The 15150-nt window shown below is 36.8% G+C and overlaps 1 protein-coding gene across 4 annotated transcripts in view; it reads left to right on the forward strand.

The window, feature by feature from the left end:
* Nucleotides 1-15150, forward strand: part of PCMTD1 (protein-L-isoaspartate (D-aspartate) O-methyltransferase domain containing 1) — a 42331-nt gene that overhangs the window by 12747 nt on the left and 14434 nt on the right. For 3 of the 4 annotated variants that reach the window (XM_050328429.1, XM_050328439.1, XM_050328448.1), the window contains 2 exons: nucleotides 5859-6285; nucleotides 10256-10358. In XM_050328429.1, the coding sequence (XP_050184386.1) occupies nucleotides 5979-6285; nucleotides 10256-10358 (410 nt within the window). In that variant the 5' untranslated portion in view covers nucleotides 5859-5978. Of the gene's footprint in view, nucleotides 1-5858; nucleotides 6286-10255; nucleotides 10359-13571; nucleotides 13730-15150 lie in introns of those variants that run through there. The other variant, XM_050328457.1, reaches the window with a different exon arrangement.

Below are 15150 nucleotides of genomic sequence, written 5' to 3' on the forward strand. Positions count from 1 at the left end.
TCAGTGCAGGAGAAGGCATAGACAAAGAAATGTATCCTATTCCAATGAAGGAGGAAAAAAAAATAGCACAACAAAATTCTATGTTTTTTATTATATTTTACGTCAAGTTCCTGTGAACTGTATCAAATTAAAGAAAAAAAGGTCAGTAGGTACTCAGCAAAGTTGGTCTAAAATTACACCCTTGCGTAACTTCCAAGGTTAAAGTCATTTGATCATGCCCTGATATGCTTGTCCCTGCTCATAAATTTGTGGAGTTCGATAAGCTTCAGCTCCTCCTTTGAGAGAAATGCAGCACCTGAGTGTGCTCAGGTGACTGGAAGTGGAGGAAGAGTGAGAGCAGGCACATACCTGGAATCTTGTATAAACAGCTGTTGAAAGCCTGAACAGGAAGATCAGGGCTTAAACTTACATCAGACTTGACAAACATTTTCTGCTCAAGTAGGTCAATGCAATTCAGGTTAAGTCAGTAGTTGTAGCTGTTTACATTCATTTGACTTAACACTAATCCTGAGGTCTGTTCTTTGTTCCATTGCTGTATTGCAAAGAACCTCAAAGCATGCTTTGTGGAGTGCATTGCATTGGAGAGCTGACTGCAGTTGTTTTTGTACTTGCTTGTTTAACTTGAAGGGCTTCTTGAAGTGATCTGCTGAGCAGTAGGTTAGGAGTGAATGCTTAGATGAGTCTAGAGTATGGGCTTAAAAATGTGCAGTGTTTTCAAAAGAGTTTTCCTTAATGCACCAACAGTATGTTGGTATATTCTGAAAACAACAGTTTTTCTTCTTTCATAACTGTTTAGAGTGACAAAACAAATAGCTGTGGAAGAGAAGGCAGTTCAAGTAGTAGCTGGTTTTCTAAAGTTCTTAGACTGTTTGTTGCCTTTAGTATCGGTTTAGCAGTAAAAAAATAAGTTTGTAAAGAATTCAGTCTGAAATACCTCTGTGTGCCACATTTAATTCTTATTTTTGTAGTTGCCTCCATGCATGCACTTCATATTTTAGTTTTCTTTAGCCTGTGCTAGTGAAGTTAATATTAGAATTTTTCTTTTCCTTTCAGATCATAATCAATCATTCGGGGTTTTTTGATAGCTCCCTCTGAAGTTTTAAACTCAGCTCTGCAGTTTGGGGTTGAGTTTCCTTGTGTGAGGCGCTGTTACAACACCCAGGAGACAAAGCAAAGCTAAACTAAAAATGGAGACCTGTGGTCGTAGGAGTTTCTGGATGGGCCGAAGACAAGCAAAACATGATCTTGAGATCATAACAGCTGCAGGAGTGTCATGAAGGTCACGAATTGAGTTGGAACCAAAATAGCTAGGTCCAACACTGTAGTGCTGGCATGGGGAACTTTAAGTCTCTACTGATCAGAGCAATGTTGCTGACTTTTGCTATGAGTAAACTGAAATTGTGAAGTGGACTGAAGTGTTTCAGGCACTTATATGCATTCATGGTTAGTGCCCTTCTATTACCGGTCACAGAATATTTCTTTCTGGGGAAACTCAGCAGCTGAATTGTAATATTATTGTGCAGCTCAGTGGTTTATAGTTGTGTTTTCCCCCTCACAGGAAAGAGGGAAGATTGACCAAGCAATGTTGTATTGCATTATGAGTTTAAAATATTGTGTCACACTGACAATTGTGTTGTGTTGGTCCAAGCTGATACCTTAGTGAAAATAGTTCTGAGGAGGAGACCTGAAGTATGGCTTATTCCATTTATTATATTTTATCTTGGATTTTTCATGTTTTAAAACGAAATAAGAATCAAGTAAATAGGATCAAATAACATATATTTCTAAGGAGTCATCTAGGAGTCAGGATGTGTCAATATTACAAGATACTAAATTTGTAAGATACTTGACATTGTATGAATTTAGTGATGTCAGTGAGGTTTTTTCTGTCAGATTAACTGGATACCTTGCTAGCATGGTATTTAAACTATTTAGGAGCGTGTGCCAGTCCTTAGTGACCCGAGGAATTAACTTGAAGTACAAATGTATTTGTAAAAATTCTGAAACGTGCAAAACTTGTGTCCCTTTGAGAGCTAGCAAAAAACACTCACAAGAACCCCAAGAAATTATTTATGATAAGGAATTTCAATGAAATTGGTAACAGGTTAGGTCAGAAAGAGGTCAGAGGTGATGTGGTGCAGTTGTGTGGATTGTTATGTAATGGGAAAGTGTGTTGTCATTTCATTTTTATTGTGAATATAAGAAAGATAGTGCTCCAGCTTCTGAAGATGAATTCATGAGTTGTGTGGAATGAGAAGTGGAGATTATTTTAACTGTAGTTGGTTTTAATAAGTGAATGAACTTTTTAAAAAAATCAAGACTATATTGAAATTTTAGCTCCTAAACTACAATTTCTGTTGGCTTCTGTATTCGTAAGCCTAAAGGCCATAGCTGCATTTTGTTAACTTTATGCACCTTTTTATTTCTTGTAAAATTACTTCACTTCTTGGTGTAATAGGCATCGGAATGTTGCATGTGCTCTTTATGAACTGCATGTGTTTCACTTTTAGTATCAGTGAGATTTACAAAATGTTTTTGGTGAGTTTTGCAGCCATGTAGAAAGCTTTATCACAATATGCTCTGCTGTCTTTATCTTGGTCTTGGGTCAGCTGTCACAAGGGAGATTTCACTAACTTGCTGGTTTTTTTTCATCTGTGCTAAAATGGCTTCTGAGATGTTTTATTTTGTGTGTTTAAAATCTGTCATCTCTGTTAGCAGTAATTTTACTTCCATAAGGCAAAAGCTTTCAAATATGAAATCATCGGAGGAAAGTGAAAAAAAAAAAAAGTACAAGTGGTCACTTTTAATGAAAAGATCTATTTCCATAACTTCCTAGGGAATTTTTTGTTTTTAAACAAAAATCTTTCTACTGTCTTCTACTACCTGTAGCTGTAGAGTGCAGAATAGAACAACAAAGCTGATTAATGAAAGCAAACCAAAAGCAAGATATCTAAAAGGCAGACAATATCACTGCCATCTACCTAATGTCACCTCCTTCAGACAGGAGCAGTGTATCCAGAATAAGATGTAACCTTCAATTGCACTACCAAATTGCCACTGTTCAGATGCCCAGGCATCCCGTTTGTGAGAGAAGGCTTTCCATTTCTCTTCTCCCCTACTTTCCACACCTCCTCTGCTCTTGCCTTTGAGATTCTGCCTGATAACCAGAACGTGAAATGCTTGGAGGGGCGTCATCAATAGGAAGTCTTGTGATACTGCAATACCTTGAGCTGTCATGTGATCCTAAGAATACAAAATTACCATATACCTGAAAAAAATCTGTTTCGGCATTGTATTTTAAACTAGAAAATGTCATTGATGGGAAATAAATGTTGCATGAAACTAGTGAAGACGCTTGTTGATGGAAATACTAAAGCTTTACTTTGGAAGTGCAGCATTTTCCCGTCCGCGGGCTCTGTGTGTGCCGCCGCAGTGCTGATGGCGAGCGAAGTTCTCCATCTGCTGGTGCGAAGTGGTGGATGCACCCCGCTGGAAGAGCTGGAAGCGACATTCCTGTTTGTCGAATGTAACAGTCTTCAGGAAACTGGGTTCTTACCTTTGTGGTTTTAGTTAAAATTATTTCCAAACATATCACAAGATAATCGTGAACTTTTTATTATGAAAGGATGGCAAAAACTATTTTTTTTGCTTTAATCACTGTAGGTTATTTAACTGAAGAATCCTTTGGTTCATTGAACTTGCAGGTGTGATGCAAGTGCAGACAAGCAAGTAGGGCTGGAATACTTTTATAAACTACACTTAAAAAAAGCCTCCCTCAGGTTTCATATCTTATGTCTAAATCTCCCCATATTTTTTTTACAAGTAGAAAGGAATGTTCCTGCGCAAGTTAACACACACATTCTTACGTATTCTGGTGTGTAACACTAGCTTGTTGAGAAGTGTGGCTTTTCTACTTTAATGAAAGGTTTTCCTGCTGGTTGATAATTGCACCTAGTGTCTTTTTATCTCATTCCAGTCCAGAATGTCAATAAAAATTCCTTCAGAGGGAAGCACACAACTGAGTGGTGAACAGTCATGTTTCACCCATGATTTTTCCAGGGCTTTAGCATCCCTGAGCATTCCGCCCCCTCCCCAGTCATCTGCCCCCAGTTTGTATACTGGGCATGACACGCTGTGGTATGGAATATCTCTTCGACCAGTTCAGGTCAGCTGTCCTGGCCATGCTCCCTCCCGGCTTCTTGTGCACCTGCTCAGTGGCAGAGTGTGGCAGATGGAAAAGTCCTTGGCTTAAGGTAAACACTACTGAGCAGCAGCTAAGCTGAAGGGTGTTATCAACATTATTCTCATACTACACTAGCAGTGTTCCAGCTTCTGGGAACAAAGTGAACTTCATCCTAGTCGAAACCAAGACAGGTTCAAACTCCAAAAGCCTTTTTTTGATGTTGCAGTGGCAGGAAAACCCAAATCTAAATACACTTGTAAGTTTCTGGATGTTTCTGTTAGTATTATGGCAAGTTTTGTTAGTTCTGTTTTGATAGAGGCCTTTTAAACGTGTTCTAAAAAGGTTCTTCATTTAAAGTATTGAAGTGAAAAAACTGTTAACTGTGTTGCAGTTAACCCCACAACATTAGCTTAAGAACCAGCTTTGATCTGTTAAGTGACCTTAGGCATTTGGGTTGTATTTATGAATTCCTGACATGAATATGCACAGATAGGCATGTGCAAAACCAGAATTTGCTGAATTGTGTTGGAGTATTCTCAGATAAAAGATTACCTTCATATTTTCAAAAAAGAAATATGCTTGTTTGAAGTGGCAGGTGGAATCTTTTAAAATGTGATACTCAGCATTTCTTTTCAAGAGTCAGGATGAATGTATCATTGGTTTGGGATTTGGTTTGGGGGGTTTTATTTGTTATCTAGGTTACCTAGAATGTGTAACAGGATTCCTGATTGCCTTTCTCTTCTCTTGGCAATCTGAACTGACATTCAGTTACTGTTAACAACTAGCTCACTATGTCCTGTATTCATCTAGAAGTGGTGAATTAAACTTTTTTGTTATCTCTTAGTCTTCTGTTGCTGTTTTACTGGTAACTCATGCAACATTAAAAATATTAATGTCTGGAATTGATACGTTTAGTAATTAATAATGTAGTCAATGCAGATGAAATACAGACCTGAAGTATTCTGAAGTTAGTGTGCTGTGTAGGATTACACTGATGAGCTGACAAGCTGTTGAAAACTTCTGGGTACTTAGTTTATTCCTCTAGTGAATATGGCAGGCATTAGGAGAAGCTCAGATACTTGGAGGGGTTTCCTGTTTTGATTCCGGAACAGCAGTTTGCCATTGTATCTGCTGTAGTATTCTGGTTCAGCTCAAAAGTGAACATCCGAAAAGCATTTCCTGGACATGACTGCTTACTGGGCTTAGTCTCCCACTATGGGGTGATCTTAGAGCATGTGAGCCCAGTTCCTTTCAAAATTAACTAAGTTGGTACATGCTCCACCTGCTGTTGGACGTTTAGTTCCGAGGATGGGACTAGAGCTAGCCCAAGGCCAATTGCTATCCCTTCTGTTGCCCCCTCAAATATATAACATGGGTGGTAGGTTCTTAGCACAGTAGTGTTTTCAGTATTTAGCAAGCAATGCAGTGTTAGAGTTTACATAATGTAGACAGCCCACGTTGACATATTAAGGCTGAGATGTTTCTGGCTAAGGCCAGCAACACTGTCTTGGGTTAAAATCTGAGGGGTGGAATTTTTATTAAATACTGTCTGCCCTGACTCTTAATAGTTCAGCTTCATGAAGTTATCCAATATTACCTATTTCATCACCCACTAATAGTTGTTGATTTGTTTATCTTTTGAAACTCAAGTAATCTGAACATATCTGTTTTTCAGGATTCGTTTGTGATGTACTTCTGAAAGAAGAACTGAGACTTCATTACATACCTATACTTTTGGGAAAACTCTCCTCCTAATGTATTTTGCAAACTAATTGAATTATCATAGAAATTCAGCATGGGAGGAGCTGTGAGTGCTGGAGAAGACAATGATGACTTAATTGATAACTTGAAAGAAGCTCAGTACATTCGCACTGAGAGTGTGGAGCAAGCCTTCAGAGCCATTGATCGTGGTGATTATTATCTGGAAGGATACAGGGACAGTGCTTATAAAGACTTGGCCTGGAAGCATGGAAATATACACTTGTCAGCACCTTGCATTTATTCTGAAGTCATGGAAGCATTGAAGCTTCAACCTGGATTGTCTTTTCTAAATCTCGGTAGTGGAACCGGATACTTGAGTACAATGGTGGGATTAATATTAGGTAACCTGAATGTTTTTATTTAAATATAGTGTGTTTTCATACTTTTAGAAGATTATGCAAGCCCTGTAAAACTTATTTAAAAATGACAATGCTATACTTAAGGTTGGCTCTTGGGGATGTGTTGTTAAAATATTGTTTATCTATGAGCAGTTCACTGGCAGCTGTAGTTCAGTGGTATTTCATGGGATTTTTTGGAAGTGGCAATTCTTCCTACTTTCTGTAGTCTAAAATTCTCACTGGAAAGGAAACACTCCTTTTGTTGCTTAAAAGGAGAAGGTACAGTGGAACAGTTTTTGAAGACTGGAATTTCAGTCTGCATTTGCACTGTGTTTATGCCCTCAGTCTGGGTTAGTGGTTTGATCTTGAGTTTATGGAAAGAAAAATCTAAATTTTAAAGGCTAATTTCTCTTGAAGAAACTTAATTGAAAAATAAATCTGTATCAGTGTGCAAACATTCCTTTTAGAATATATTTATTGAATAATTTTATTAGTGAGAAAATGTAGGGATGTAGATGGATAAGGTATTTGACCATTGTAAGTCTATAGGTTTTCAAAACTGCTTTAACAGATTAGCACTGTGGTTTTTCTTCTGTTCTCAAATACATTTCCTGTAGGAAAAAAGATGTAATTAAATATTGTTGTCTAAATTTAAATTATAAAACCTAGAGAGAAAAGTGCTTTAAATCTTCTTCTATCTCCATTGTTTAGACTGCAGAGCATATGCACCAACAGATAATTTTTTTACAAATTAATTTCATTACATAAAACAACTGCAGTTATTTTAATACATAGCTTTCATAAATATAATTTATTGGCCATATTGCATGCAGTTTTTCTTTGGTTGCAGAAACCTTGCTGACAAGTAATATACAGATTTTGCTTATATTTATTTATATACAGTCAAGAGTTGGTTTGTTAGTTTTTCAATTAGTTTCTGACATTAGTTCTTATTTATTAAAGAGCAGAAATTATGTCTAATAGTGCATAACAAATGTCAGTTCTTGGTATCTCTGGCACTATCTTTTGTTCCAGTTAATACTAATAAATTCAACAAGTTCCACTGTTTTGTGGAAACAGGAATTATGTTCATTCACAGGTAAAAATAAAATAAAGATATCTACTCTCTTGGAGTGTTGCTTTGCCCTGATTGGAAGTGTTTCTGTTTGAGAGTAGCTACTTTTAATTAGATTGTAATATTTTAAGCTCAGTGTTAAACCAATCAGGAAATATTGCTGCATTTTTTTTCTCTAAAATGTTTCTTCAGCATAGTGAGTAATGGTATTAATTTATTTGTCTTGTGGGAAGCTTTGTTATTTCATTATTCTTTCTTAACTTCTGGAAAAAAAATAATGTATATTGCTGTTGCTTATGTATATTGCACTTCTGTCTGTGTATTTATCTAACCAATTTTGAGTGGCTGTTGGTTGGCTGTTGAATCCTCCTGAGTTTGCCCTCTCCTTATCAAGCAGAATTCCTAAACTTCAGAATAGTATATGCAGAGTTGAAGAAATTAAGCAGGAAAAGATTTGTCTCTTGCAGAGGGTGAGATTGGCTGACAGCCCCTGAAGAGCGCAGTTACCCTGCAGATGTTCCCACAAAGGCAGCTCAGGTGCTGATATTCCCTAGCAGGGCTGAGCAGCCTGCAAGAGCAACTGCTCAGTTACTTACAGAAGGAGACTTCCCGTGTTTCTGTAGTGCTGTATCGTGTCACCAAAATCTGCTTAGTGCTGCAATGTGTTTTGAGTTCTAGGATGAGGCATAGAAAGTATAAATGCAATTTATGTACCTTTATTTTGTTACCCAGCTCTTGATAAAATTAGTTACATATAATCATTTTACTTCAGTGTTTGTTTTAAGGCCAGGGAACAGCTGTTACAGCAAAGAAAAATAAACAGATGTAGTTTCCTGAGGAATAAACTATATATATTTTTAACAGCTCACTTTTTTTCAAACCCATTTCAGTGTACACTGCAGTGAGAAACAGAGAACCATGTGGGTTTTGACAGTTGTTGTGTGTCTTTCTATTGGACAATGTAGAGAGTAGTATTTCTGCTACATTGGTGGTGTCAAAATGACTAGGTTAAATGATCAAATAATTTGAAACTGGAAATCACTTCTAAGTATAGCAACATACTAAAAAGACACCCTCCCCCCCCCCCCCCCGATCTATACAGATTAAATTAATTTCAGCTGATACTGTAAAAATGTAAACAAAGTTCAGACTAGGTGGTGGAATTGCCAGCTCATTATTCTGGAAGAGGCCAGTTGATTTCAGAGAATAGTAGAGAAGTTGGTTTCATGGTTTTAGAATAGCTGACTCTGCTTAAATGTACAGCTGTGACTTTCCCAATGAAAGAAGAGAGCATGCTTTCTCATCTTTCTGTGCAAATTATGGATACTGTGATGTACGATGATGGGATGGTTAGTGTTCTGCATTCTTAGGTCTGATTTTAAGCTTTTGGAGCAACTGATGTTTGCAGGATTTTTTAGTTCTTTGTTTTCAGAATAAAATACTGGAAGGTATGTACATGTGAATTTTGGACAGGTGATGTTGATGCATCTTTTAATGATGAGATTGAAGGAATGGCAATTTTTAAGTAAAGAAAACGTAAATTGAGTGCTGCTGCGTGCTATAGAGCTCTTAGAAACATCATTGCCTATTACAATACAAGAAAACAATAAACAGCTAGGAAGGGAATTCCTATGCCAGTATTTTTTTAATGTGAGCAAATGTTAAACTAAATTTACATGGATTGTCATCAGGAGGTACATGTTTTCACAAGATCTGAGAACATCCCTTGAATGACACCTAACTCTTGCCTGCAGTTAGAGAGATCTTACAAACACCACCTGCGATAACCTAGTGGATTGCTGTTATTTCACCCAGTAGAAAATGTTCTAAACCATTTTAAGAATTGCAGTTATTGATCATCTCAATGGCATATGCAGTATTTCTTTTTGCAGTAAAATGAAACCACTCTTACTAACCCTAGGCCTGTTTTGTTAATCTGTGTCCTAGAAAAGACAAATTGAATTGTTTCATTGGAGTAACATCATTGAGCTAAATATTTAGGAAAGATTTAGAATGCAGTAGAGGATATAAATATAAGTTTTGTCTAATCTTATTGATGTTTACTTCCCTTTCTTCCCCCTTCCTCTCCCTTTTCCAATTCTATGCTCCAGTGACTAAAGTCCCTGGGCTATGAGTGCATGTTAAATTTAGAATCCTCACAGCAAATATGACTCTCTGATTCAGATTCCTTCCTGATGTGGATAATCCTCATAATACTGTCTCATGACTTCTTCTTCGTCCTGAAAAATAGCATTAACTTTTGGCACACAGATTTACTTGAAATTATACTTGGATTTGATCACAGGAAAGCAGTGTTGTGATTGTGATGAGTGACCATAACGTTCTAGGTGGAAATTAATTATTTTATATATATAAATTAGAAGCAGACTTTTGACTTTGCAGCCTGCAAAACAGAAGAGCAGATGGGGCTAAGGGATATAATATCTAATCTCTGAGTTGTCAAAAATGAAAATTTTGCTGTAAGAAAGCTTAAAAACTTAAATAACAAAATACAGACTAATTTTTTTTAATTGCTGTATTCCAAGTAAGTAAAATATTGAAAAAGAATTTGTACAGACTGACTTCAGTGTAGTCAATATTTTTTGTTTTTTTCATTTTCTGCATGCTTATGAAGAAAATTCATTCCATAAAATTGTTTTGCCACAGTTCTGTCCCTGTTCTTTTAGTGAACCTTTGGCCTTTTACCTTCCTCTTAAGCACTTGTAATGCAGATGCAAAAATTAACTTTTTCTAGCAGTGTTGGTAGATTTTCGTTTTTTGTATTTTTAGTGTTTTCACAGATGAAAAGTATAGTGCTGTTCCATGCAGTTTTGCTATGCTTAAAGAAAAAAAAAAAAAGAAAAACCACAAAAAACACCATGCTGTTTTTATTTACAGGGCCTTTTGGGATAAATCATGGAATAGAACTTCATTCAGATGTGGTAGAATATGCCAAGGAAAAATTGGAGAGCTTCATAAAATATAGTGATAGCTTTGATAAGTAAGTATCTAATTTGTCTAGCTCACTTTGCGACAACATTTTTTGTTTTTAATCTCAGTGCATCATTGCTTATGAGTTTAGGGAGGGGAGAAGAATGGCACCACATGACCAAAGTAAAACTTCCAGTTTGTGACTCCGTGAGGTAAGTTGAGGCTTAAGAAAACACTCTTCGGAAGTATGGTAGTATTTCTGCTGTACAGTACTTAACGAAGTGGATTTCTGTGTTCTGGTGGTGTGTACATGTACACAAGCACAGGTATGTACATGCACATATATGCAAATGTTCTTAGGAGAGTGGCGTGATGTCCAGGTGTCTTTGCATGTGTAGAGTAATTTTTATCCATTAAGTATTTATTGTATAATTATGCATCATCACTCTGTGCAGCGTTATTTTTTTCTAATCTACCACTATTGCTCTGAACATAAATGAGTAAATTTTTTTGTCTTCATGCTAACTCCCGAAGAGATGGACTTAAGAGGATTCATCTACGCTCATAACACTACCCACTTTTACTTGTGGTTATAGTTCTGGGTTACAGGGCTTTGAACCTTATTGCTCCTACCTACTTAACAGTTTCTAATTGTTTTAAGTTGGCCCATAAGCATCTGGATCTTGGGCACTTCTGCCTCTGTGGAAGGGAGAGTGAGGTTCTGATTAGGGCTGTTCTTCGTAAAGACTTCTTTCCCTGTGGGCAGTAAATTTTCCAACAGTGATTATAAGGTAACTTCTGGAAATGGAGAAAAGCTTTTGAATTGTAGGAGTAGCCTAAGAATTGCACGTCCTCCACTTCTTCCTGCTATCCTTTTTCCTGTGTGATGAGCTTTATAACTGCCACACTCTTGGTTGTGTTGGATGGAGCTCCTTTTTTCTCTACCGCAGACTTCAGGAGCTTGAGTCTGACTGCTTTATGGTCCTAAGTAACAGAAAAGTATCCATCCCTGTGTTACCTGCCTCTGAAGTCAGTTCCGTAATTCTGATATTGGCTAGATTATTTTAGTACTATGTTACCCGAGTAGAATAAATGGAATTATGTAGGAGAAAATACATATGTTTCATTACTGTTGTCTTAATAAAACCATTTATGTTGGCTGAGCCTAATGTGTAACAGAAGCCAGAATTTCTGTGTCTTAAAAAAATGCGTGTGAAATACGGTCTCATGTGATCATTATGCATACCGCATTAAGTAGTATTGAATACTGCTGTATTGAGTTGGATGTACCTGCTAGCATTTATGTAGGTGTCTTTACTGAGACATACAAAAAGCTGGGTTTGATTGGAATGTCTTTCGAATCAGGTAGTATGATTATGTCAAGAAGTAAAGGGAAATTGAGTGAAGGGGTAGCAAGGAAGTTTTATTATTGTAAATTTGATTAGGATATTTTTGTAAATGAGTAGCAGAACCCTAGGGGGGTTACACTTTAAGAAATGCAAGAACTGGAGAAAACCAAAATTGTTAAACTTGATATAGGTGAATGTCAGTGTTGTATATGTATAGTGTTCAAAAGAAATAAGACTCCTCACCAACCTAACAAAAATTATACTTTTGTGAAAGGGCTTTGTGATACAAATCTACTTGGTAACAGCTGCGCTGCAGCTGACATGATAATGGTTAGCTGGTTGGACTTTGTGTTTTGGGGGGATTTTTAAATTGTCTGCATAACTGATTCTGGCTAACTGCTTTCTTTGTAAATATTCTGTATTTAATGTAGTTAATGAAGATGGTGTGCTTTTTTTTTTCCTGTTACAGGGTTCTTCTGCATTCTTTTTTATTATATTAACATCATGTCTTGAATTTTAAGCTGACTCTCAAAGTAATGTGTTCTGACCCAGTAAGTCTGGTTTTGATTCTTGTTTCAGTATTTTCCGGTATCTTCATTTATAAATGAATGATACTTACGCAAAGTTGTGCACTGTGGCATCTGAACTGCTTTGATCAGCTTAGTATTTGGACAAAATACCACCTAAGGAAGATATGTGCGATATCTGTCTACTGATGAATGCTGGTATATCCCTAGGAGGGGTCCTTACTGTTTGAAAACAGATTATGTGGCACACTGGTATGAATGAAGGTAATTGTCTGAGTGAATGTGTGTGTGTGTGTGAGTGAAAAATACCTTGCACTTGGACAGCAGCATCTAACAAGGCACCTGGGGAACATAATGAGCACGGACACCATGATCTGTTTTCCTGGCAGTAACAGAGATACGTGGGTGAGGAATTCAGTAAAGCTTTGCTTTGCTGCTTCCTTGTATTCTCTCTTTAGGGTATGATGTTCTACAGCCTGGTCTGAATGTTTTAAGCATTCTGCTTTTGAAACGTAAACTAGGGGTTTAACCTTATGGGTAGGTATTGGAAAGCTTCAACTTGGTTCCTGAGTAAACACTTCGGAATTTTGGTGTTCCTTTGCGTGGACCAACAGGCCATTGGTTTTGCATCTGACTTTTTTGTGGAGCTGGGTCATGATGATTTAGGTGGGTTTTCGCCTGATAAAGCAAGATGAAATACTGTGTTGATGCCATTTTTGTGGGGGAATGATGTTGTGTGGTATAATATAACTTTTTAGCTTTATTCCTGATGAGAATGTTGTTGAACTGTATTAAACAAAATTATTTCTCTGTGATTCGAGCTTGACCAGAGACTTGAAATAATGTAAACTTAGCGTATCCAGAAAGATTTGAGACACTCTCTTGACCTAAAGTGAGGGTTGTCTGCCTCTGGTTGTTGGTTATATCTCAGTTTTGGCCTCCTGAACTGTTTATCAGAAGAAAAGCTTTTCAGATACCTGTTTCAGAAAGGCAGATAATTCCAGAAATCGCTTGTATCTGTATCCATATCCCACCAATCTATAAAAATAATTTTCCCCTAAGTGGAGGTGGAGTTGTGCATTCTGAGAGATGAAATGCTGCCTTGATTTACTTGTTGACATATGTTTGACAGTAGAAGCATAGAAGAAGTTCCATCTTGAAAGCATCTGAAAGTGTCATGATGGTTGAGGTATCAGGATTTTAGGTATAGACTAAAGCAAATTCTTTGAGTCTGCAGTACACGTAAGGCTCTTTTTTATTCTTGAAACCTTCAGAGAGTGCATGCCAATTAAGGGGAAAAAAGCATTCCTTAAGAAGGCTCTATCTAGAACACATATGTTCAGGCCCCGCTTCACCTGTTTATTGAAGGGGAATGTGTTGTCTTTTCTGCTCCCATTCAACTTCTAGACATAGAATATCCAGCTCGGAGAGAGAGCCACAGGGCAAGGCTAGGTTGCCCATCTTCTAGCACCCTATCAAAAACCCAGCCTGGGTAAGCTGGTGAAGTCCCTGCTGTGAGAGAAAATCACCAACCCTTCTCAAGATCAAAAGAATCCACTTCAATGGTAAGTGACAAGAACCCTAGTACTGATTTTGGGATAACTGTTACGGGTGAAACTTCTTCCTGAAGTCCTGTAGTAGATTGTCTTGGCATTAAAGAATAGTCAGCCTTATCTTCCATCAGAATATTTGTCTTCATTGAAATTTAAGGCTTCTGGTAGGACTCTGAAGGCTCAGCTTTTTAATTAAAGTAGATTTGAAAGGCAAAGTTCCTAGTATACACAGAGAAAAGTAAAGCTCCTTCCTACTTCTCAGCTGGCTACTGATTGCAGTAAAAAGCAGGAAAAGCAAAGTGTCTCCAAAACTCACAGCTCTCTTGGTTCAAATCATACTGATAACTTAGTTTCAAATAGTGCAAATAATGCTTTTATGTAAATTCTTGTTGAGGTTTAATCTCACCGGGGCAACACGGACTACCGGAATTCCAATGGGATTCTTTGGTGCCAGAGGTTATGTTAAACAAAAAGGAAAGGAAAATAAGGATTTGGAATGTATCCATTTTTTTATTTAGAGATATTAGAGAAGTACTGTTTCTAATCCTATACCTTTTAGAGTAGAAGGCTGTAAAAATCCCAATTGCATCTGCTCTTGTCTAGGAGAAGCTAAATGTTCTTGCCCTCTCAGAACCACACATGAAATGTATTTTCAAAATAAATCCCATGGTGGACACTGCCTTTTGTTGGAAGTCTCTCATTGCTACAAGTTTTGATATTATTTAGAATTTTTTGATATGTTAAAACTAGTGATGACAGCACTTGATACTTGGTTCCAATAAAAACTATTACTTCACAAAACCCCACAGTGTAAAATATGAGTATTTCAACCTGTAAAACCATTTTTATGTTTCAGTTAAAAAAAAAAAAAAATTTTTTCTGGTTTTTGTAAACAGACAAATTGTTTTCCAGGCTTTTATCCATGGATAAATTAGGGCTTTGACAATAAACTGAAGTGATAGAAATTTTTTCTTGCTAAAGTGTGTTAACTTTTCTTAAAATTCTCTGTGGAATTGATGAAAAGTATTCCTTCAGTATCAATTTTAATTTTACCAAGGTTTAGATACGGTATCTCATGAAATTTAAATTTTTAAACTGGTGTTGAAGGGAGAGTGACATTAATCAAGCATTTTTAGGAACCAGTATTTGACTTTTTCTTCAGAAATAATTGAATAATGAGATTTGGTCTAATCAATGAAACTGATGAGAATATCAGAAATTTTAAACAAGATGGCTGAGAAGAACCAAGAAAATTTTATTCAGAGATGGAAATGACAAATATAAGAGATACAGATTTCTCACTGTCCCTACAGCATTGCCTGGAAGCTCAAAAAAATGTTCAAGGCAAAATTACTGAGTAAATATTTCAAGAACATTACTTTTGGCTATTACTGTTATGATTAAAATTAGTATTGCAGTTGGATGCAATGAAC

This window comes from Myiozetetes cayanensis, unplaced genomic scaffold (genome assembly GCF_022539395.1).
Source record: "Myiozetetes cayanensis isolate MyiCay16 unplaced genomic scaffold, myiCay2020 scf1, whole genome shotgun sequence".
Taxonomy (NCBI): Eukaryota; Metazoa; Chordata; class Aves; order Passeriformes; family Tyrannidae; genus Myiozetetes; species Myiozetetes cayanensis.